This window comes from Anolis sagrei, chromosome 7 (genome assembly GCF_037176765.1).
Source record: "Anolis sagrei isolate rAnoSag1 chromosome 7, rAnoSag1.mat, whole genome shotgun sequence".
Lineage (NCBI taxonomy): Eukaryota > Metazoa > Chordata > Lepidosauria > Squamata > Dactyloidae > Anolis > Anolis sagrei.
Window position 1 is genome coordinate 24785900 of NC_090027.1, and position 15936 is coordinate 24801835.

Here is a 15936-nt window from a genome sequence, read left to right on the forward strand (position 1 = left end):
CCCCCAGGCGCTTCCAAGCCATTGAATACAAATCAAGGTGATCAGTTGAAACATTCACAGCTAGCCCCAGCAAACAAGTCCTTTGTCTCACCCTGGTCATTCCACAGATATATAAACCCATTTTTCCTAGTTCCAACAGACCTCATTACCTCTGAGGATGCTTGCCATAGATGCAGGCGAAACGTCAGGAGAAAAATTGCCTCCAGAACATGGCCATATAGCCCAGAAAAACCTACAACAACCCATGGATTCCGGCCATGAAAGCCTTCGACAATAATAATAATAATAATTATTATTTACTAGCCGTCCCCTGCCACGCGTTGCTGTGGCCCAGTCTGTTGATCTGGAAAATATAGTAATGAGAAAGTGTTGGTTTCTAATATATGTAATGTCTCTATGCTTGTGGGTAAACAGTATTTCTTGCTGTTTGTCAGTGTTGATGTGGAGACTGTCTGGTTTGCCTACTATGGAACATGCAACGTATCATTGTCCTTCTTTAGGAATCCCTTTCAAATCTAGGATACTATCTCTCTCTGTGTGTGAATCATATCTATCTATATCTATGGCAGGAGGGCTTTGATTACATTTTCTTGCCCTGATGAAGGGAGTTGGATTGAATGGCCTTCAGTATTTTCTGTTGGTCATGGAGGTTCTGTATGGGAAGTTTGCCCCGATTCTGTCGTTCGTGGGGTTCAGAATAATAATAATAAAACTTTATTTATATACCGCTCTATCTCCCCGAGTGGTTCCCAGATAAAAATCGCAGAACAAATAAAGTAAAAACAACATAACTATAAGATTAAAAAAACAAAATATGCATAAAACTATAAGATTAAAAAAACAAAATGCGCACTGGGATTGTGGCGCAGCTGGCTGAGTGTCAGCTGCATTAAGAGAGAGGTCAACCCTCCTGTTTAAGGAGCTCCACTGGCTGCCGTTTATTTTCCGAGCCCAATTTAAGGTGCAAGTGCTTACCTACAAAGCCCTGAACAGTTTGGGACCATCCTACCTGTGTGACCACATCTCCGTTTATGAACCCACGCGTTCACTTCGTTCATCCAGAGAGGCCCTGCTCGTGATTGGTGGGCACGCGAGACAGGGCCTTTCCTGTGGTGGCCCCCCGACTCTGGAACACCACCCCAAAAGATCTTAGACAGGCCCCTACATTGGCAGTCTTTAGAAAGAACTTGAAGACCTGGCTGTTCCGATGTGCCTTTCCAGAATAGAAAAACTCCAATAACAAGTCCAGAAGCACTTTATTAGAATTGAGATTGCTGCACACTGCACTTACCCTATAATCCTTTACATGCCACCTCTCACATCAGAACTTTTGGGGCCTGTCTTATTTCCCTTGGAAGGGAGTTCCAGAGATGGGGTGGCACCACTGAGAAGGCCCTCTCTCTCTTCCCCACCAACCGCGCTTCAGACAGTAGTGGGACCGAGAGGAGCGTCTCCCCGGAAGATCTTAAGAGTTCATGCCGGTTCATAGAAGGAGATGAATGCTCTTTGATTGTATGTGAACTGTTAATCCTAGTGACTACAACTCCCAAATGTCAAGGTCTATTTCCTCCAAACTCCATCTGTGTTCATATTTGGGCGTATTGAGTGCTTGTGTCAAGTTTGGTCCAGATCCATCATTGTTTGAGTTCACAGTGCTCTCTGGATGTAGGTGAACTACAACTCCCAAACTCAAGATTAATGCCCACCAAACCCTTCCAGTATTTTCTGTTGGTCATGGGAGTTCTGTGTGTCAAGTTTGGTTCAATTCCATTGTTGATGGAGTTCAAAATGCTCTTTGATTGTAGGTGAACTATAAATCCCAGCAACAACAACTCCCAAATGACAAAATCATAATTTTTTGAGTGATGGTCACTCCTTGTGTTGTGAGACGTTTTGTTGCCAAATTTGGTGTGATTTCATTCATTGGTTCTTTTGTTTTTAAGGTACTCATTATGCACAGAGCAATTTTATATATATACATTATTTATTTAAAACTTTAATACCCCGATCTTCTCTACCTCTGCAGAGTGACTCAGGCCGGCTAACAGCAAAGATTCAATGTTAACACTGAAAATCTAAAACATAATACACAACATTAAGTTACCAATTACATTACATAAAATTACATAAAATCCGTTTGCCAGGATAAAATCGTGTCCAACTCAGTCCGTATGTCCAGTCCATATATTGTGATCAGTACCGTTAGTCGATTGCCGGTTTCAGACATCATTCCGCAAAAGCTTTGTTGCACAGCCAGGTTTTCACTATCTTCCTAAAGGTTAGGAGGGAGGGGGCAGATCTAATTTCATTTGGGAGGGAATTCCATAGCCGAGGGGCCACCACAGAAAAGGCCCTGTCTCTCGTCCCCACCAGATGCGCCTGCGAAGATGTCGGGACCGAGAGCAGGGCCTCACCAGAAGATCTTAACAATCTTGATGGTTCATAGGAGAGAATACGTTCGGACAGGTGAACTGGGCCAACATTAAGCAGCCCACAAAGATTGGCTGCAGTGAAGGAACACAGGCTGGCAGGCGGGCACTCCCTTGGGATCGTGCGCCCCCTTTCTGCTTGGCCTCTCCTGTATTAGGCCATACTGGCCATTACAAAGGAACCACCTCATAAGGGGGCTGGCCTCGAGTGGGAGGTGGCCGGGTCTCTCACAACTTGAGAATTTTGTGGCATTATACATCAAAACATAAATAAAGCAGTGATGGCATCCAGAAAGCCCTTGGCGAGTTTGGGCCCACCTTTCTTTTAATAAGTTTTCAAACCGCTTCTCAATAAGCAAACGCCAGGAAACAGGAACACCCTGAAACCCCTTCTACAGGGTTTTGTGCTCTTTGGAGGCTCCACCAGCTTGGCTCCGGATTGGTTTCAGGACTCTCTCACTCTTTCTCCCTCCATCTCCTGGTGAGTGGGAGGCATATCTCCCATTGCTATTCTAGGTCACAGGAAACCAAGCTGGCGAGTTTAATCTGGATCACGCCTCCCTCAAATTAGAGGCGGAAGGACACAATGCAGGCCATCCCAAGGTAAAATATCCAACTTGCAAAGGACTCACCAGTGAAGAACAGGGTTGAGACAACAGGAAGAGAGGGGAATCTTATATTATAATTAGTATTTGTATTTTATTATATCATTAGTATTAATACATGCACACAGGCCATCCCTGAGTTAGCGTTATTATATTATTCTTATGGTCCACGAAGTCATGAAGAGTCGGAAACGAACGAACGAACAATTATTATTTTATACAGGGTGAGGCAGCATAACTTCCTTTTTTCAAAACTTAATAAAACCCATTGTATGAATCAGAATTTTAAATTTTTTTTAATGTAGGCGCATTATAAAAGTGTTGTTTTATGTAGTTTTGAAGATCAAATTAGGTAGGTGACGTCTCCCATTCTCCATACACTGAGTAAACTGATTTCTGCCGTTTGTTATGACTCTTGCCAGCATAGCAGGCGTTATGTTGGCAATTTCTTCCTGGATGTTGGTCTTCAAATCTTGTAGGGTCCTTGGACGGTTCACATAAACACGGGATTTCAAAATACCCCATAGAAAAAAATCACAAGGGGCCAAATCTGGAGAGCGGGCCGGCCACTCCAAATCCGCTCGAAAAGTAGGCCTTAATGGCAAAAGCACGCTCCTCACTGTTCCAACGCATGATAGCGACTGAACTGTGTCAGGACAAAACTTTATACTCCTGCCTTTCGAACAAGACCACTAGCGCTCCGCTACGTCTTCAACCGACTGAATGGCGCGCATTTTAAAAAGCGAAGTTATGCTGCCTCACCCTGTATAAACAGAGCTGTCCTCAAGTTATAAACATCCAACTTACAAACAACTTGCTAGTGAAGAACAGGGTTGAGACAACAGGAAGTGAGAGGAATCTTATGTTTATTATTATTATTATTACTATTATTATTATTATTATTAATGCTGGCCATTCCCAAGTTACAAATATCCAACTTCCAAACAAGACAACAGGAAGTGAGAGGAATCTCCCCCTTGGAAGGAAGAAAAATCCACTCCTGGAAGAGTTATTATACTATGTAACATCATGTTTGTTCCTGTGTTATGAATGTCACTTTCTAATTGGTTCTATCATAAAAACATGGGAAAGGTGTAAACTGCAAACACTTTGTTTCTGCGGGAGGGACATCCGGCAGCAGCAGCACATCTTGCTCTAGTTTTTCAATGAATATCTTATCATAGAGCCTCACCAATTCAACCTGGTTTGTGGCAACCACAAGTTTCTGGAGTAAGGACCACACAATTAAATAGGGAATAACACTTTCAAACCAGGACAGAACATTTTTCAAATTTTGTTACAATGTGGGGGGGGGGGGGGGGGAGGGGTCTCCATGGAAGTTTTCTCTCTAGTTCTTGTTTACACAATGGCCACATTTCCCAAAATCCGGCTCTCACAGGGACAGAAAAGGAGGGGAAATCTCCTGAAGAGGGACATGGAGAGCAAAGGAAACAACACAGGGGCGTTAACTCTTCCCTGTGCCACCCAAAGCTTATATATACTGGCAGTTAGCAATTGTGGAAGTTCAAACACTTGGAGGGCCAAAGTTTTCCCAGGCCTGCGCTGAGCCAATTGCTTGCTTTGCACAACAGGATTGCTTTTTATCACATTATATCAATTCTCCCAGGTGAACACACAAAGCAGTGAGGGTTCTCTGTTTACAGCTGGTTCATCTGATCGATTATAATTCTATTGCAGTGACAAATCCTTCTAATTCCTGCCAACAGCGAATGGCCTTGTCAGCCTTTCAAGGCACATCTGGCTGGCAGCAGCTGGAAACAAGATCCTGGGCTCTTCTGCCGTTGGGAACCCAAGATGTCACAAATCACACCGCCTAGCATTCCTCCCCATGGCCTCCAATGGCGAGGGCTGCTGGGTCTCCGAGTCCAACAACAGCTATATGTCTGCATGATTTTCACCCCAGAAGCAGAGAGGCCTTGGCCAGACCCAGCAGCGTCACCTCTCTGCTCTTATAATCAATACCTTTATTCACTACTAGCCGTCCCCTGCCACGCGTTGCTGTGGCCCACATGGGGGTTCTGTGTGGGAGGTTTGGCCCAATTCTATCGTTGGTGGGGTTCAGAATGCTCTGTGACTAGGTGAACTATAAATCCCAACAACTCCCAAATGTCAAGATTCTATTTCCCCCAAACTCCATCAGTGTTCACATTTGGGCATATTGAGTATGCGTGTAGAGTTTGGTCCAGATCTATCATTGTCTGAGTCCACATTGATCTCTGGATGTAGGTGAACTACAACTCCAAAACCAAAGGACACTGCCCACCCAAACCCTTCCAGTATTTTCTGTTGGTCATGGGAGAACTGTGTGCTAAGTTTGGTTCAATGCCATCGTTGGTGGGATTCAGAATGTTCTTTGATTCTAGGTGAACTATAATTCCCAGCAACTACAACTCCCAAATGACAAAATCATTTTTTTGAGTGAAGGACATACATTGGGTTGTTAGGTGTCTTGTGTCCAAAATTGGTGTCAATTCGTCCAGTGGTTTTTGAGTTCTGTTAATATCACAAACAAACATTGCATTTTTATTTATATTGATGGTCCTGTTACACTACTGCAATGGCTCACAATGAAAGCGATGACTTTTTTTTCTAGGGGGAAAAAGGGATATATCCCAAATCCTGCAAAGTTATACTCTTCGAATGCATGAAAGAAAATGTCTATGTGTCCCACAAACCAATTACCAGGATGGCATGCAAACCAATAAAGAGGACGACAACCTAGCATTATATGGATGCATTCCTACATTGATCTGGGACAGAAGGAAGACAGTGACCGGAGGAGGAAGAAAGAGGTCCCCTTTGGGAGGAAGGCAGGGATACCCTGCACATGAAAGAAATAGTAATCATGATAAACAAACCGTGTCAACAGTCCTCCATGGAGAGTGAAAGGAAAATGGGTGGATTAAAGGTAGAGGAGGCACCCTGCCCCCCAAAGCAGTTCCATATCCATCAACATGGTTCAGGAAACGAAGATGAATCTGGCATCCTAACTTTAAAGACAACTGTTCTGCACTTCTACTGGACCCAAGCTTTCCTTCTTTAATTTAAGCAACAATATTTAAAAACAGCAACGCAAAAGGGACGTTCAGTGAAAACAAGAAAGACGACACACACTACCGGCTCCCTCCGCAGGACAATGTCTCTCTCCGGTAGCATGAGTCCCGCTTTGTGAAGGAAGACGTGCCGGCTGCAGGTGCTGCGGCTCCCAAGACCATTAAGGGGCTGGAGGCGGACTCTCCTTCCGAAGGCAGGTCTCAGGCAATGAAATCCAGCGGCCGGTTGAAGCCTCCCTTTCGGTTCATGTATTGCCTGCAACAAAATGAGACACAAATTACACCCAGGGACCCCTTCTTTTTCTATTTTTTCATATTTTTTATTGAACATCTTCCATTTTATCCACACAGAAAGAAAACCAAAAAAGAGGGTGAGGGTGGTGGTGTTCTCGTTTGCAAATTACATATTTAACCATGCCTATTATATTACCGAAGGAGAGGATGGGGGTTGGTGCAGGGGAGAGAAGCATGTGTTTGAAATAATTCTTACATCTATTTTTTCCATCTTGATTACTGTTATACGTCCTGTCTAAAGTATTGAAAATGCCATATATCCTCTATAACAAAACAGAGCATACTCTTGTCATCTGATGTCTAGACTGGTCGCCCTGTCTGCTGTCTCCTTATATTGTCCCACGTCATTCCTGTCTTCTCTTCTAGATCTTACATTAAGAATTGCTGATGATCGCGCCATTACTGCTCAAGCAGGGAGCTTTGAGATGGTTGAACAGAAGCTCTCTGAAGCTCTTGGTGCTCTTACCACCTACTACTGAGAAAACCAGTTGATCCCTAATCCATCTAAAACACAGACATGCGCTTTTCACCCTAATCCATCTAAAACACAGACATGCGCTTTTCACCTCAAGAACAGACAAGCATCCCGAGCTCTGAGGATTACCTGGGAAGGAAGGAATCCCACTGGAGCATTGCAGCACACTCAAATACCTGGGAGTCACCCTGGACCGTTCTCTGATCTACAAGAAGCACTGCCTGAATATCAAGCAAAAAGTGGGCGCAAGAAACAATATCATACGAAAGCTGACTGGCACAACCTGGGGATCACAACCAGACACAGTGAAGACATCTGCCCTTGCGCTATGCTACTCTGCTGCTGAGTATGCATGCCCAGTGTGGAACACATCTCACTATGCTAAAACAGTGGCTGTGGCTCTTAATGAGACATGCCGCATTATCACGGGGTGTCTGCGCCCTACACCACTGGAGAAATTACACTGTCTAGCCGGTATTGCACCACCTGACATCCGCTGGGAAGTAGCAGCCAATAGTGAAAGAACCAAGGCAGTGACATCTCCAGCTCATCCCCCCACCTATGAAACACACTCCCAAATGAGGTAAGATCCGCTCCCTCCCTCCTCGCTTTTAGAAAAAATTAAAATCATGGTTTTGGGACCAGGCCTTTGGGCAGTAGAAGTAAATGTATGCAGCATTTCAGAAAGACAATGACTGGAACGGCGATTCGACGGACAAGACTGTTTTATTGCTCATGAATGTATTCTTTAATTTAATTTATGTCTAATTGTAGTGTATAATTGTAATTGTTTGTACTGGCATTGAATTTTTGTCATTACTTATGTGTAAACCGCTTTGAGTCCCCCTCGGGGTGAGAAAAGCGGTATACAAATACTGTAAATAAATAATATTTTCAGAGCAAGTTAAGTAGAATATTTATGGAGAGCCACTTGGGAAACAAGGAGGAAGGAAAGAGGTTTTGTTATTATTTTTAAAGTGGGGGGATCTGAAGAAGGGCTGCTAAGGTCTGATCTGTCCAAAGGGAAACAACACCAACCTGTACTTCCTCTTCTGCGAGACATTGATAGCGTAGGCATTCACAGAGCCATCCACTTTCTTGCCCTGGAAACCAAGGAGAAGTCAGCAGTCACTTTCCAGTAAGGGGAGATTTCAGAAGGACAAGGTCTGGAATATTAATTATATATGGGTTCTGTCCATAGAAGGAAGTGCTGCTGTTGATGTTATTCCGTGCCTTCACATTGATACTGACTCAAGGAGAAGTGGCCCTAAATGCCTTCTCCCAAAACCTTCCCTTAAACTCAGTCTAACCCCAACCCTGTTCTGGCTGAGGGCAACCAATGTTTTAATCTCTGTCCTGTGTAATTAATATGTATTTTATAGAAATACGTTTTAATATGTATCTTTTATAGAATTATGTTTTAATATGTGTGCTTATAGAACTTTTGTAATGTTTGTGTGTTTTGATTGAGCTGTGACATGCCACAAGGAGAAGCAGGTAAGAAATACAATTATTATTATTAACTAGCCGTCCCCTGCCATGTGTTGCTGTGGCCCAGTCTGGTGATCTAGAAAATAAAGTAACGAGAAAGCGTTTGTTTCTAATATATGTAATTTCTTTATGCTTGTGGGTAAACAGTATTTATGTTGTTTCTTTGCCAGTGTTGATGTGGAGAGTGTCTGGTTTGCCGACTCTGGAACATGCAACATATCATTGTCCTTTTTAGGGGTCTCTTTCAAATCTATGCTACTATATCTCTGTGTGTGAATCATATCTATCTATCTGTCTGTCTGTCTGTCTGTCTCTCCATATCTATGGCTGGCTGGCTCTTTGTCAAGAGGGCTCTGATTACATTTTCTTGCCCTGGTGAAGAGAGTTGGACTGGATGGTCTTAAGTATTTTCTGTTGGTCATGGGAGTTCTGTGTGGAAAGTTTGCCCCAATTCTGTCATTTGTGGGATTCAGGATGCTCTTTGATTGTAGGTGAACTATAAATCCCAGTAACTACAAATCCCAAATGTCAAGATTCTGTTTTCCCCAAACTCCATCTGTGTTCATATTTGGGCATATGAAACATTTGTGCCACGTTTGGTCCAGATCCATCATTGTTTGAGTCCACAGTGCTCTCTGGATGTAGGTGAACTATAACTCCCAAACTCAAGGTCAATGCCCAGCAAAGCCTTCTAGTGTTTTCTGTTGGTCATGGGAGTCCTGTGAGCCACGTCTGGTTCAATGCCATAATTGGTGGAGTTCAGAATGCTCTTTGATTGTAGGTGAACTATAAATCCCAGAAACTACAACTCCCAAATGACAAAATCAAAAATCAAGACGCTGGAGATGGAAAAGAAACCTTTGCCTCTGTTTGTGTTGTATGTCATTGTTGATACTGTATAAAAGGCATTGAATATTTACTGTAGTCTGCTCTGAGTCTCCTTGGGGAAATGGAGCAGAATATAAATAAAGGGTATTATTATTATTATTTTGAAAAAAGGGGAACTAAGTGAATGCACTGCGCATGTTCTGCCAATTCTTGCAGTAACATGATCTGCCCTGCTTAGATGCTGCTGGCCAATTATTCACATCCAACAGCATTTATTCGCTGCCTCTCAGCTTCCCAAAGGGATGCATAACCAATTAAAGCACTCTTTTAGAAAACCATTTGAAAACCCCACAAACTAAAACATTCCCCCCCCCCTCCCAATTTCACCAGATACAGGCGATCCACATGTTCTCAGCAAAATACTGTATATACTCAAGTATAAGCCTAGTTTTTCAGTCCCTTTTTTAGGCTGAAAAAGCTCCCTTCGGCTTATACTCGAGTCAAGGTTATTTGTTATTTTACTCTACTATTAGTATTATTTTTATTACATTTATTATCTTACTCTATTATTACTTTTACATTATTTTACTCTATTATTATTTTATTACATTTATTATTTTACTCTATATATTACTGTTATGATTACTTTTATTATTTTATTCTATTTATTATTATTATTATTATTATTATATTTACATTATTTTACTCAATTATTTTTTATCACATTTATTATTTTGCTCTCTTTATTATTATTGAAAGGATACGTAAGCACATTTACACTGAAGAAGGTTAAAATAATGGTTTAATCAGAGTTGGACAGTTTTATCTTAAATTACAGTTTTATGTAAATATTTGAAAACATTTATCCTACTAATGCCTCAATTAATGTAATTTTATTGGTATCTATTTTTGTTTTGAAATTTACCAGTAGCTGCTGCATTTCCCACCCTCAGCTTATACTAGAGTCAATAGCTTTTCCCAATTTTTTGTGGTAAAATTAGGTACCTCGGCTTATATTCAGGTCAACTTATGCTCAAGTATATACGGTAAGTGACTCACCGCTGATCCGCAAGCTCCCAGCAAAATAAGTGACTTACTTTTGTGGTGTCAAATGTGGAAAATCCCATCATTTTCATCATCTCAATTTCTTCCTCGGTCTTGCCCTCTAGATCTTCCTCTGGAAAAGAACCCAAGAAATGACAGGGAAACAATCAGAGAGAGAGAGAGAAAGAGAGAAAAATTGAACCAGGTGAACCTCACTACAGTTGGGAAATCAGTATCTTGGGCCGTTTTCTGTCTTTTTGGAGCAGCTGGAGGACGGTTTATAGTTCCATGCATTCAGTTGTGACTCTATAAACCTCTGTTGTGCTACCTGTGATCTGGCGCTCTTTCCCTTTGGCCTCTTTGCCCTCTTTCTTTTCATCGTCTCGCCTTTCTTTCGGTCGGACCGGAGAGGAAGAGCTGGATCTATGTCGTCGCGGTGATCTAGAATGTTAGAATAGCGCAGGCTTCACTTTCAATGACAAATGGAATTATGAAGTGTGCTTGCTAGCTCATCAAATACAAGAGGTGTGGGATACTGGCTATACACAGGCCAAATCAAAAGGGGGAATGAAAAAGAAACAGAAAATCAATTGTAAAGGTTGCTAATATTGCATTAAAATATTCCAAAAAGAAATGTTTTCAAAATTTCCAGAAATGTTACTTTTCTGTGCAACAGTTGTACCTTTCCTTTTCTTATTCACATGTGGTGCTACAATGGGCCAGAAACTACCTTTCGGTATGATTATGGGCCTATGAATATACATCCATTCTCATTGTCAAATAGCACAACAGATTTGTTGCAGGAAATCAAAATGGCTAGAAATACCATGAGAAGGGAGATAAACAATTTAACTACTGAGGCCAGTTGCTGTCTTTTCATTTGATAGTTAAGCAGGGATGGGAAAACAAGTGGACTTTGCCTTTATTTACTTTTATCAAGACCAAGAGCATCCCACAAAATATTTTGGATTTGCTAACTTAGAAGAAAAGGGATTAAAGAGGGTAAAAGATATGTGGAAACAAGATGGAGAGATAATTAATTGACCAGAGCTTTTGGAAAGGGGGAGGGGGGAGAAAATTGGTTAAAATTAAGAGGGATTTGGGAAAAAGTAAAAAAAGAGGGTGCACAGCCCACTGAAGAACTAAAGGTAGATAAATGGCTAAATGCAAGAGAAAAAACAAGTAAAGGAATAGTGGCAAAATATATAATTTAATGGTAGAAGATAAAGAGTTTATGATTAGAGCAATAAGCAATAAGTAACAAATGGAATGGAGTTAAATCATTACAGACAAAAGAAATAAAAGAAATAATTAGAAAAATGAATAAAATAAAAACAGAAAAATATAATGAATTAGGGTTTTGGTTTTATTTTATTGTAATATGCTGCTGGGCTTGGCCTCATGTAAGCCACCCCGAGTCCCCATTGGGGAGATGGTGGTGGGGTATTAAATAAAGTTTATTATTATTATTATTATTATTATTATCAGAATAATAAATGTCAATCAATCAATCAACCAATCAATCATATCTATGGGTGGACGGGCATGAATTAGGAGGGACTGTAGGGTGTCTTCCTACCTGACAGAAAGAAGAGGGTGGGACTGGATGGCCCTTGGGGGTCCCTTCAATCTCTAGGATTCTAAGCCTCACATTCAGCCAGTCTTTCCCTCCAAACACTGCTAAAGGCAACAGCCAAGGTCGGTCCTCACGCTGCCGAAACGATTCCTGCTCACAGAACAGGTGAAGCAGGAAGCACAGACTCACCTGGACCGCCTCCTGTGGGGGGAGCGGGACCGGCTCCTCCTCCGGTCTCTCTCTCGGGACCGGGACCGCTCCCGACGCCTCCTCTCCCGGGAAGCAGACCTGGACCGCCGGCGCTCTGGACACAAAGAAACAATGTAGATAGATGGAATGGCCACTATGCACTTCATACAATATGTTGTGACCTAAAAGCATTATACGGCTTAGGTCCAGATGGAAGCCACTGCTGTAACTTCCATGGCTGGGTGCTATAGGCTCACTGGACTAGTTGTTTTGGAAGGCCTTTACCTTCGTTGCCAAACTACAACTGGCAGGATCCCTGAGCACTGGGCCACAGCAGCTAGAGTACTGTCAGAGTGCATGGTCTAGGTCCAGGTTCCCTCCAGGATGGCCTTCTCCTCCCTAATCTGTGGGAGGAGGTGTGTCTATAAAGTGTTGGTTTTGATATGTAAAACTCTCCATGGTTTGCGTCCAGAATAATCTATATAAATAAAAATGAGATCCGGCCTGGAGGACCTCTTATTCAACTACAATCTTCCTGAATTGAATTCTGCCCTGGACATGACTAAGAGACAACTAAGAGACTGGCTATTTTGGATTGACTCAAGAAGGACCCTGCAAACAATCAGGAACTCAAATGTTTCCCCATGGTTCCCCTTTTTGAAAACTGAACATTTGAGAGCCAGATATCTGATCAAGCTCAAGCCTCCTTCCTTGAGAACTGCCTTCACCGAGCTGCGATTTCAAGTGATGCCAACTGCAGTGTTAGATGGTCGCTACCAAAATGTTCCCTGGGAAAACAGGCTATGTATTTGTAGTCAGTATCAGGTAGAATACATTGTGCATTATCTGTTAGTCTTCCCATTGTATAGTGACCCAAGGGAAAGACACCTAAAACCCTTGTTGACACAAGATGAAGGAAACTCTATTGCAAAAACAGTGCGGTTTCTGCTGAGCGATACAAATGACTTTGTAACTTACAAAGTAGCCCTTTTTGCTCACTCTGCAAAAAAGATCAGAAAGACAGAGTTAGATAAAATTGCTATCAACTGCCAAGGAGATTCTAAGGGTTAACTGGATCCTCTCCTAAAATGTATTTTAACTATTATTAACTTCCATTGTTTTTGTTGTGGGAGCAAATCATGGTTCTGTTTAGCATTCTTGGTGCCTGTACTCTGAGGGTACTATTGTGCGTGTATGGTGCTTTTTGTCATGGCCTTGGGCCCATACAATAAACTATTTTTGATGGATTGATTGATGATATGAAATAAAAATGTAATGTTTGTTCGTGGGATTAACAGAACTCTGAAACCACTAGACGAATTGACACCAAATTTGGACACAAGACATCTAATAACCCAATGTATGTCCTTCACTCAAAAATAATTGATGTTGTCATTTGGGAGTTGTAGTTGCTGGGATTTATAGTTCGCCTACAATCAAAAAGCATTCTGAACCCCACCAACGATGGAACTGAACCAAACTTGGCACACAGTTCTCCCATAACCAACAGAAAATACTGAAAGGGTTTGGTGGGCAGTGTCCTTTGGTTTTGGAGTTATAGTTCACCTATATCCAGAGATCACTGTGGACTCAAACAATGATGGGTCTGGACCAAACTCTACATAAATACTCAATATGCCCAAATGTAAACACTGGTGGAGTTTGGGGGAAATAGAATCTTGACATTTGGGAGTTGTAGTTGCTGGGATTTATAGTTCACCTACAATCACAGAGCATTCCGAACACCACCAATGACAGAATTGGGCCAAACCTCCAACACAGAACCCCCATGTGGGCCACAGCAACGCGTGGCAGGGGACGGCTAGTAATACAGAATCATACATAATTCTGCATCCATTCTAGTGCCTGCATCCCACCCAAAGAGGCCCAGAGAAAAGCACTCCTCTTCTCTTTCCTCATTGTGCCTCTTTGAATGGGACAAACCCACCAGAATGGATGGAGAACTATTATGACTATTCTCTTCCCCCTCGTCGTGTTTTGCACTCACCTCTCCTGGGCGGGGACCTCGAACGGCTTCGTCCCATCGCCTCCTCTCTCCTCACGGCGCTCCGACGTGGATTTCCGGCGACGCGGTCCGTCCCCTTTCACGCTCCGGCTAGAAACACCGCCCGACGCCCCCACGGTTCCTGTCCGTCCTTTTCCGGCTCCGTCCGGGAACGCGCTTCTCTCTCCTGGCATTGGCTCCGCTGGGCTCCTAGCCAATCGCCGAAAGGGGGCGTGGCTTAAAGGGATGGCCCCGCCCACGCGTCCCTGTCCACTGCTCCAGTGTCTGCATTTTAAAATTGTGTTATTTTATTTTATGTGTTGATAGTGGTTGTTTTATAATTTTCATGTGATATGTTTTATACTCATGTACTGTTTATATACTGTGTTATATACTGCACTTGGAATGCCTTGTAAGCCACCCTGAGTCCCTTTTAGGAGATGGTGGCAGGATATAAATAAAGTTTTATTATTATTATTATTATTATTATTATTTATTAATTAATTAATGCAAACTAGGTGCTCTTGGAGCCCCCGGTGGCGCAGTGGGTTAAAGCACCGAGCTGAGCTTGTTGATCGAAAGGTCGCAGGTTCGATTCTGGGAAGCGGCGTGAGCTTCCGCTGTCAGCCCTAGCTTCTGCCAACCTAGCAGTTCGAAAACATGCAAATGTGAGTAGATCAATAGGTACCGCTCCGGCGGGAAGGTAACAGCGCTCCATGCAGTCATGCCGGCCACATGACCTTGGAGGTGTCTACGGACAACGCTGGCTCGTCGGCTTAGAAATGGAGATGAGCACCACACCCCAGAGTCAGACATGACTGGACTTAATGTCAGGGGACTACCTTTACCTTTACCTTAGGTGCTCTTACTACCTATTACAGGGAAAACCAACTGATCCCTAATCCATCTAAAACACAGACATGCGCCTTTCACCTTAAGAACAGACAAGCATCCCGAGCTCTGAGGATTACCTGGGAAGGGATTCCACTGGAGCATTGGAGCATACCCAAATACCTGGGAGTCACTCTGGACCGTGCTCTGACCTACAAGAAGCACTGCCTGAACATCAAGCAAAAAGTGGGTGCTAGAAACAACATCATACGAAAGATGACTGGCACAACCTGGGGATCACAACCAGACACAGTGAAGACATCTGCCCTTGCGCTATGCTACTCTGCTGCTGAGTATGCATGCCCAGTGTGGAACACATCTCACCACGCTAAAAGAGTGAATGTGGCTCATAATGAGACATGCCGCATTATCACAGGTTGTCTGCGCCCCACACCACTGGAGAAATTACACTGCTTAGCCGGTATTGCACCACCTGACATCCGCTGGGAAGTAGCAGCCTATAGTGAAAGGACCAAGGCAGAGACATCTCCAGCTCATCCCCTGTTTGGGTATCAGCCAGCACCTCAACGACTTAAATCAAGACATAGTTTTCTTAGATCTACAGAGACACTCGCTGGAACACCCCAGCAAGCGAGAGTCCAAAAGTGGCAGGCCCAAACCCAGCACCTCAATCCATGGGTGATACCAGATGAGAGACTCCCTCCTGGGCACTCAGAAGACTGGGCGACTTGGAAGGCACTGAACAGACTGCGCTCTGGCACCACGAGATGCAGAGCCAATCTTAAGAAATGGGGCTACAGGGTGGAATCCTCGGCATGCGAGTGCGGAGAAGAACAAACCACTGACCACCTGCTGCAATGCACCCTGAGCCCTGCCACATGCACAATGGAGGACCTTCTTGCGGCAACCCCAGAGGCACTCCAAGTGGCCAGATACTGGTCAAAGGACATTTAACCAACTACCAAATTTGCAAAATCTGTGTGTGTTTTTTTCTTTTTCTTTTTAATCTGTGTGTTTGTTTTGCTCTGTTAGAATTGCAATACAATGGTATGGTTGCTGATGACACGATAAATA

At 43.1% G+C, this 15936-nt stretch overlaps 1 protein-coding gene across 1 annotated transcript; it reads right to left on the reverse strand.

Moving 5' to 3' along the window:
* Nucleotides 1-4731: 4731 nt before the first annotated feature.
* Nucleotides 4732-14124, reverse strand: SNRNP27 (small nuclear ribonucleoprotein U4/U6.U5 subunit 27). Its single transcript, XM_060787154.2, has 6 exons — nucleotides 14014-14124; nucleotides 12006-12120; nucleotides 10569-10681; nucleotides 10294-10373; nucleotides 7916-7980; nucleotides 4732-6364 (listed from the first exon to the last, which is right to left on the reverse strand). Exons 1-6 carry the CDS (start codon nucleotides 14048-14050, stop codon nucleotides 6310-6312), a joined length of 465 nt encoding a protein of 154 aa, XP_060643137.2. The 5' UTR covers nucleotides 14051-14124; the 3' UTR covers nucleotides 4732-6309.
* Between the last annotated feature and the right edge of the window lie 1812 nt (nucleotides 14125-15936).

What these genes read in the sequence shown, in the direction of transcription:
- SNRNP27 (XM_060787154.2), bottom strand. Translation starts at nt 14,050, where the DNA reads ATGGGACGAAGCCGTTCGAGGTCCCCGCCCAGGAGAG. An exon ending in GAGGTCCCCGCCCAGGAGAG is followed by an intron (nt 12,121 to 14,013) that starts GTGAGTGCAAAA and finishes CTTTGTGTCCAG; the next exon opens with AGCGCCGGCGGTCCAGGTCT. An exon ending in CCCCACAGGAGGCGGTCCAG is followed by an intron (nt 10,682 to 12,005) that starts GTGAGTCTGTGC and finishes CTAACATTCTAG; the next exon opens with ATCACCGCGACGACATAGAT.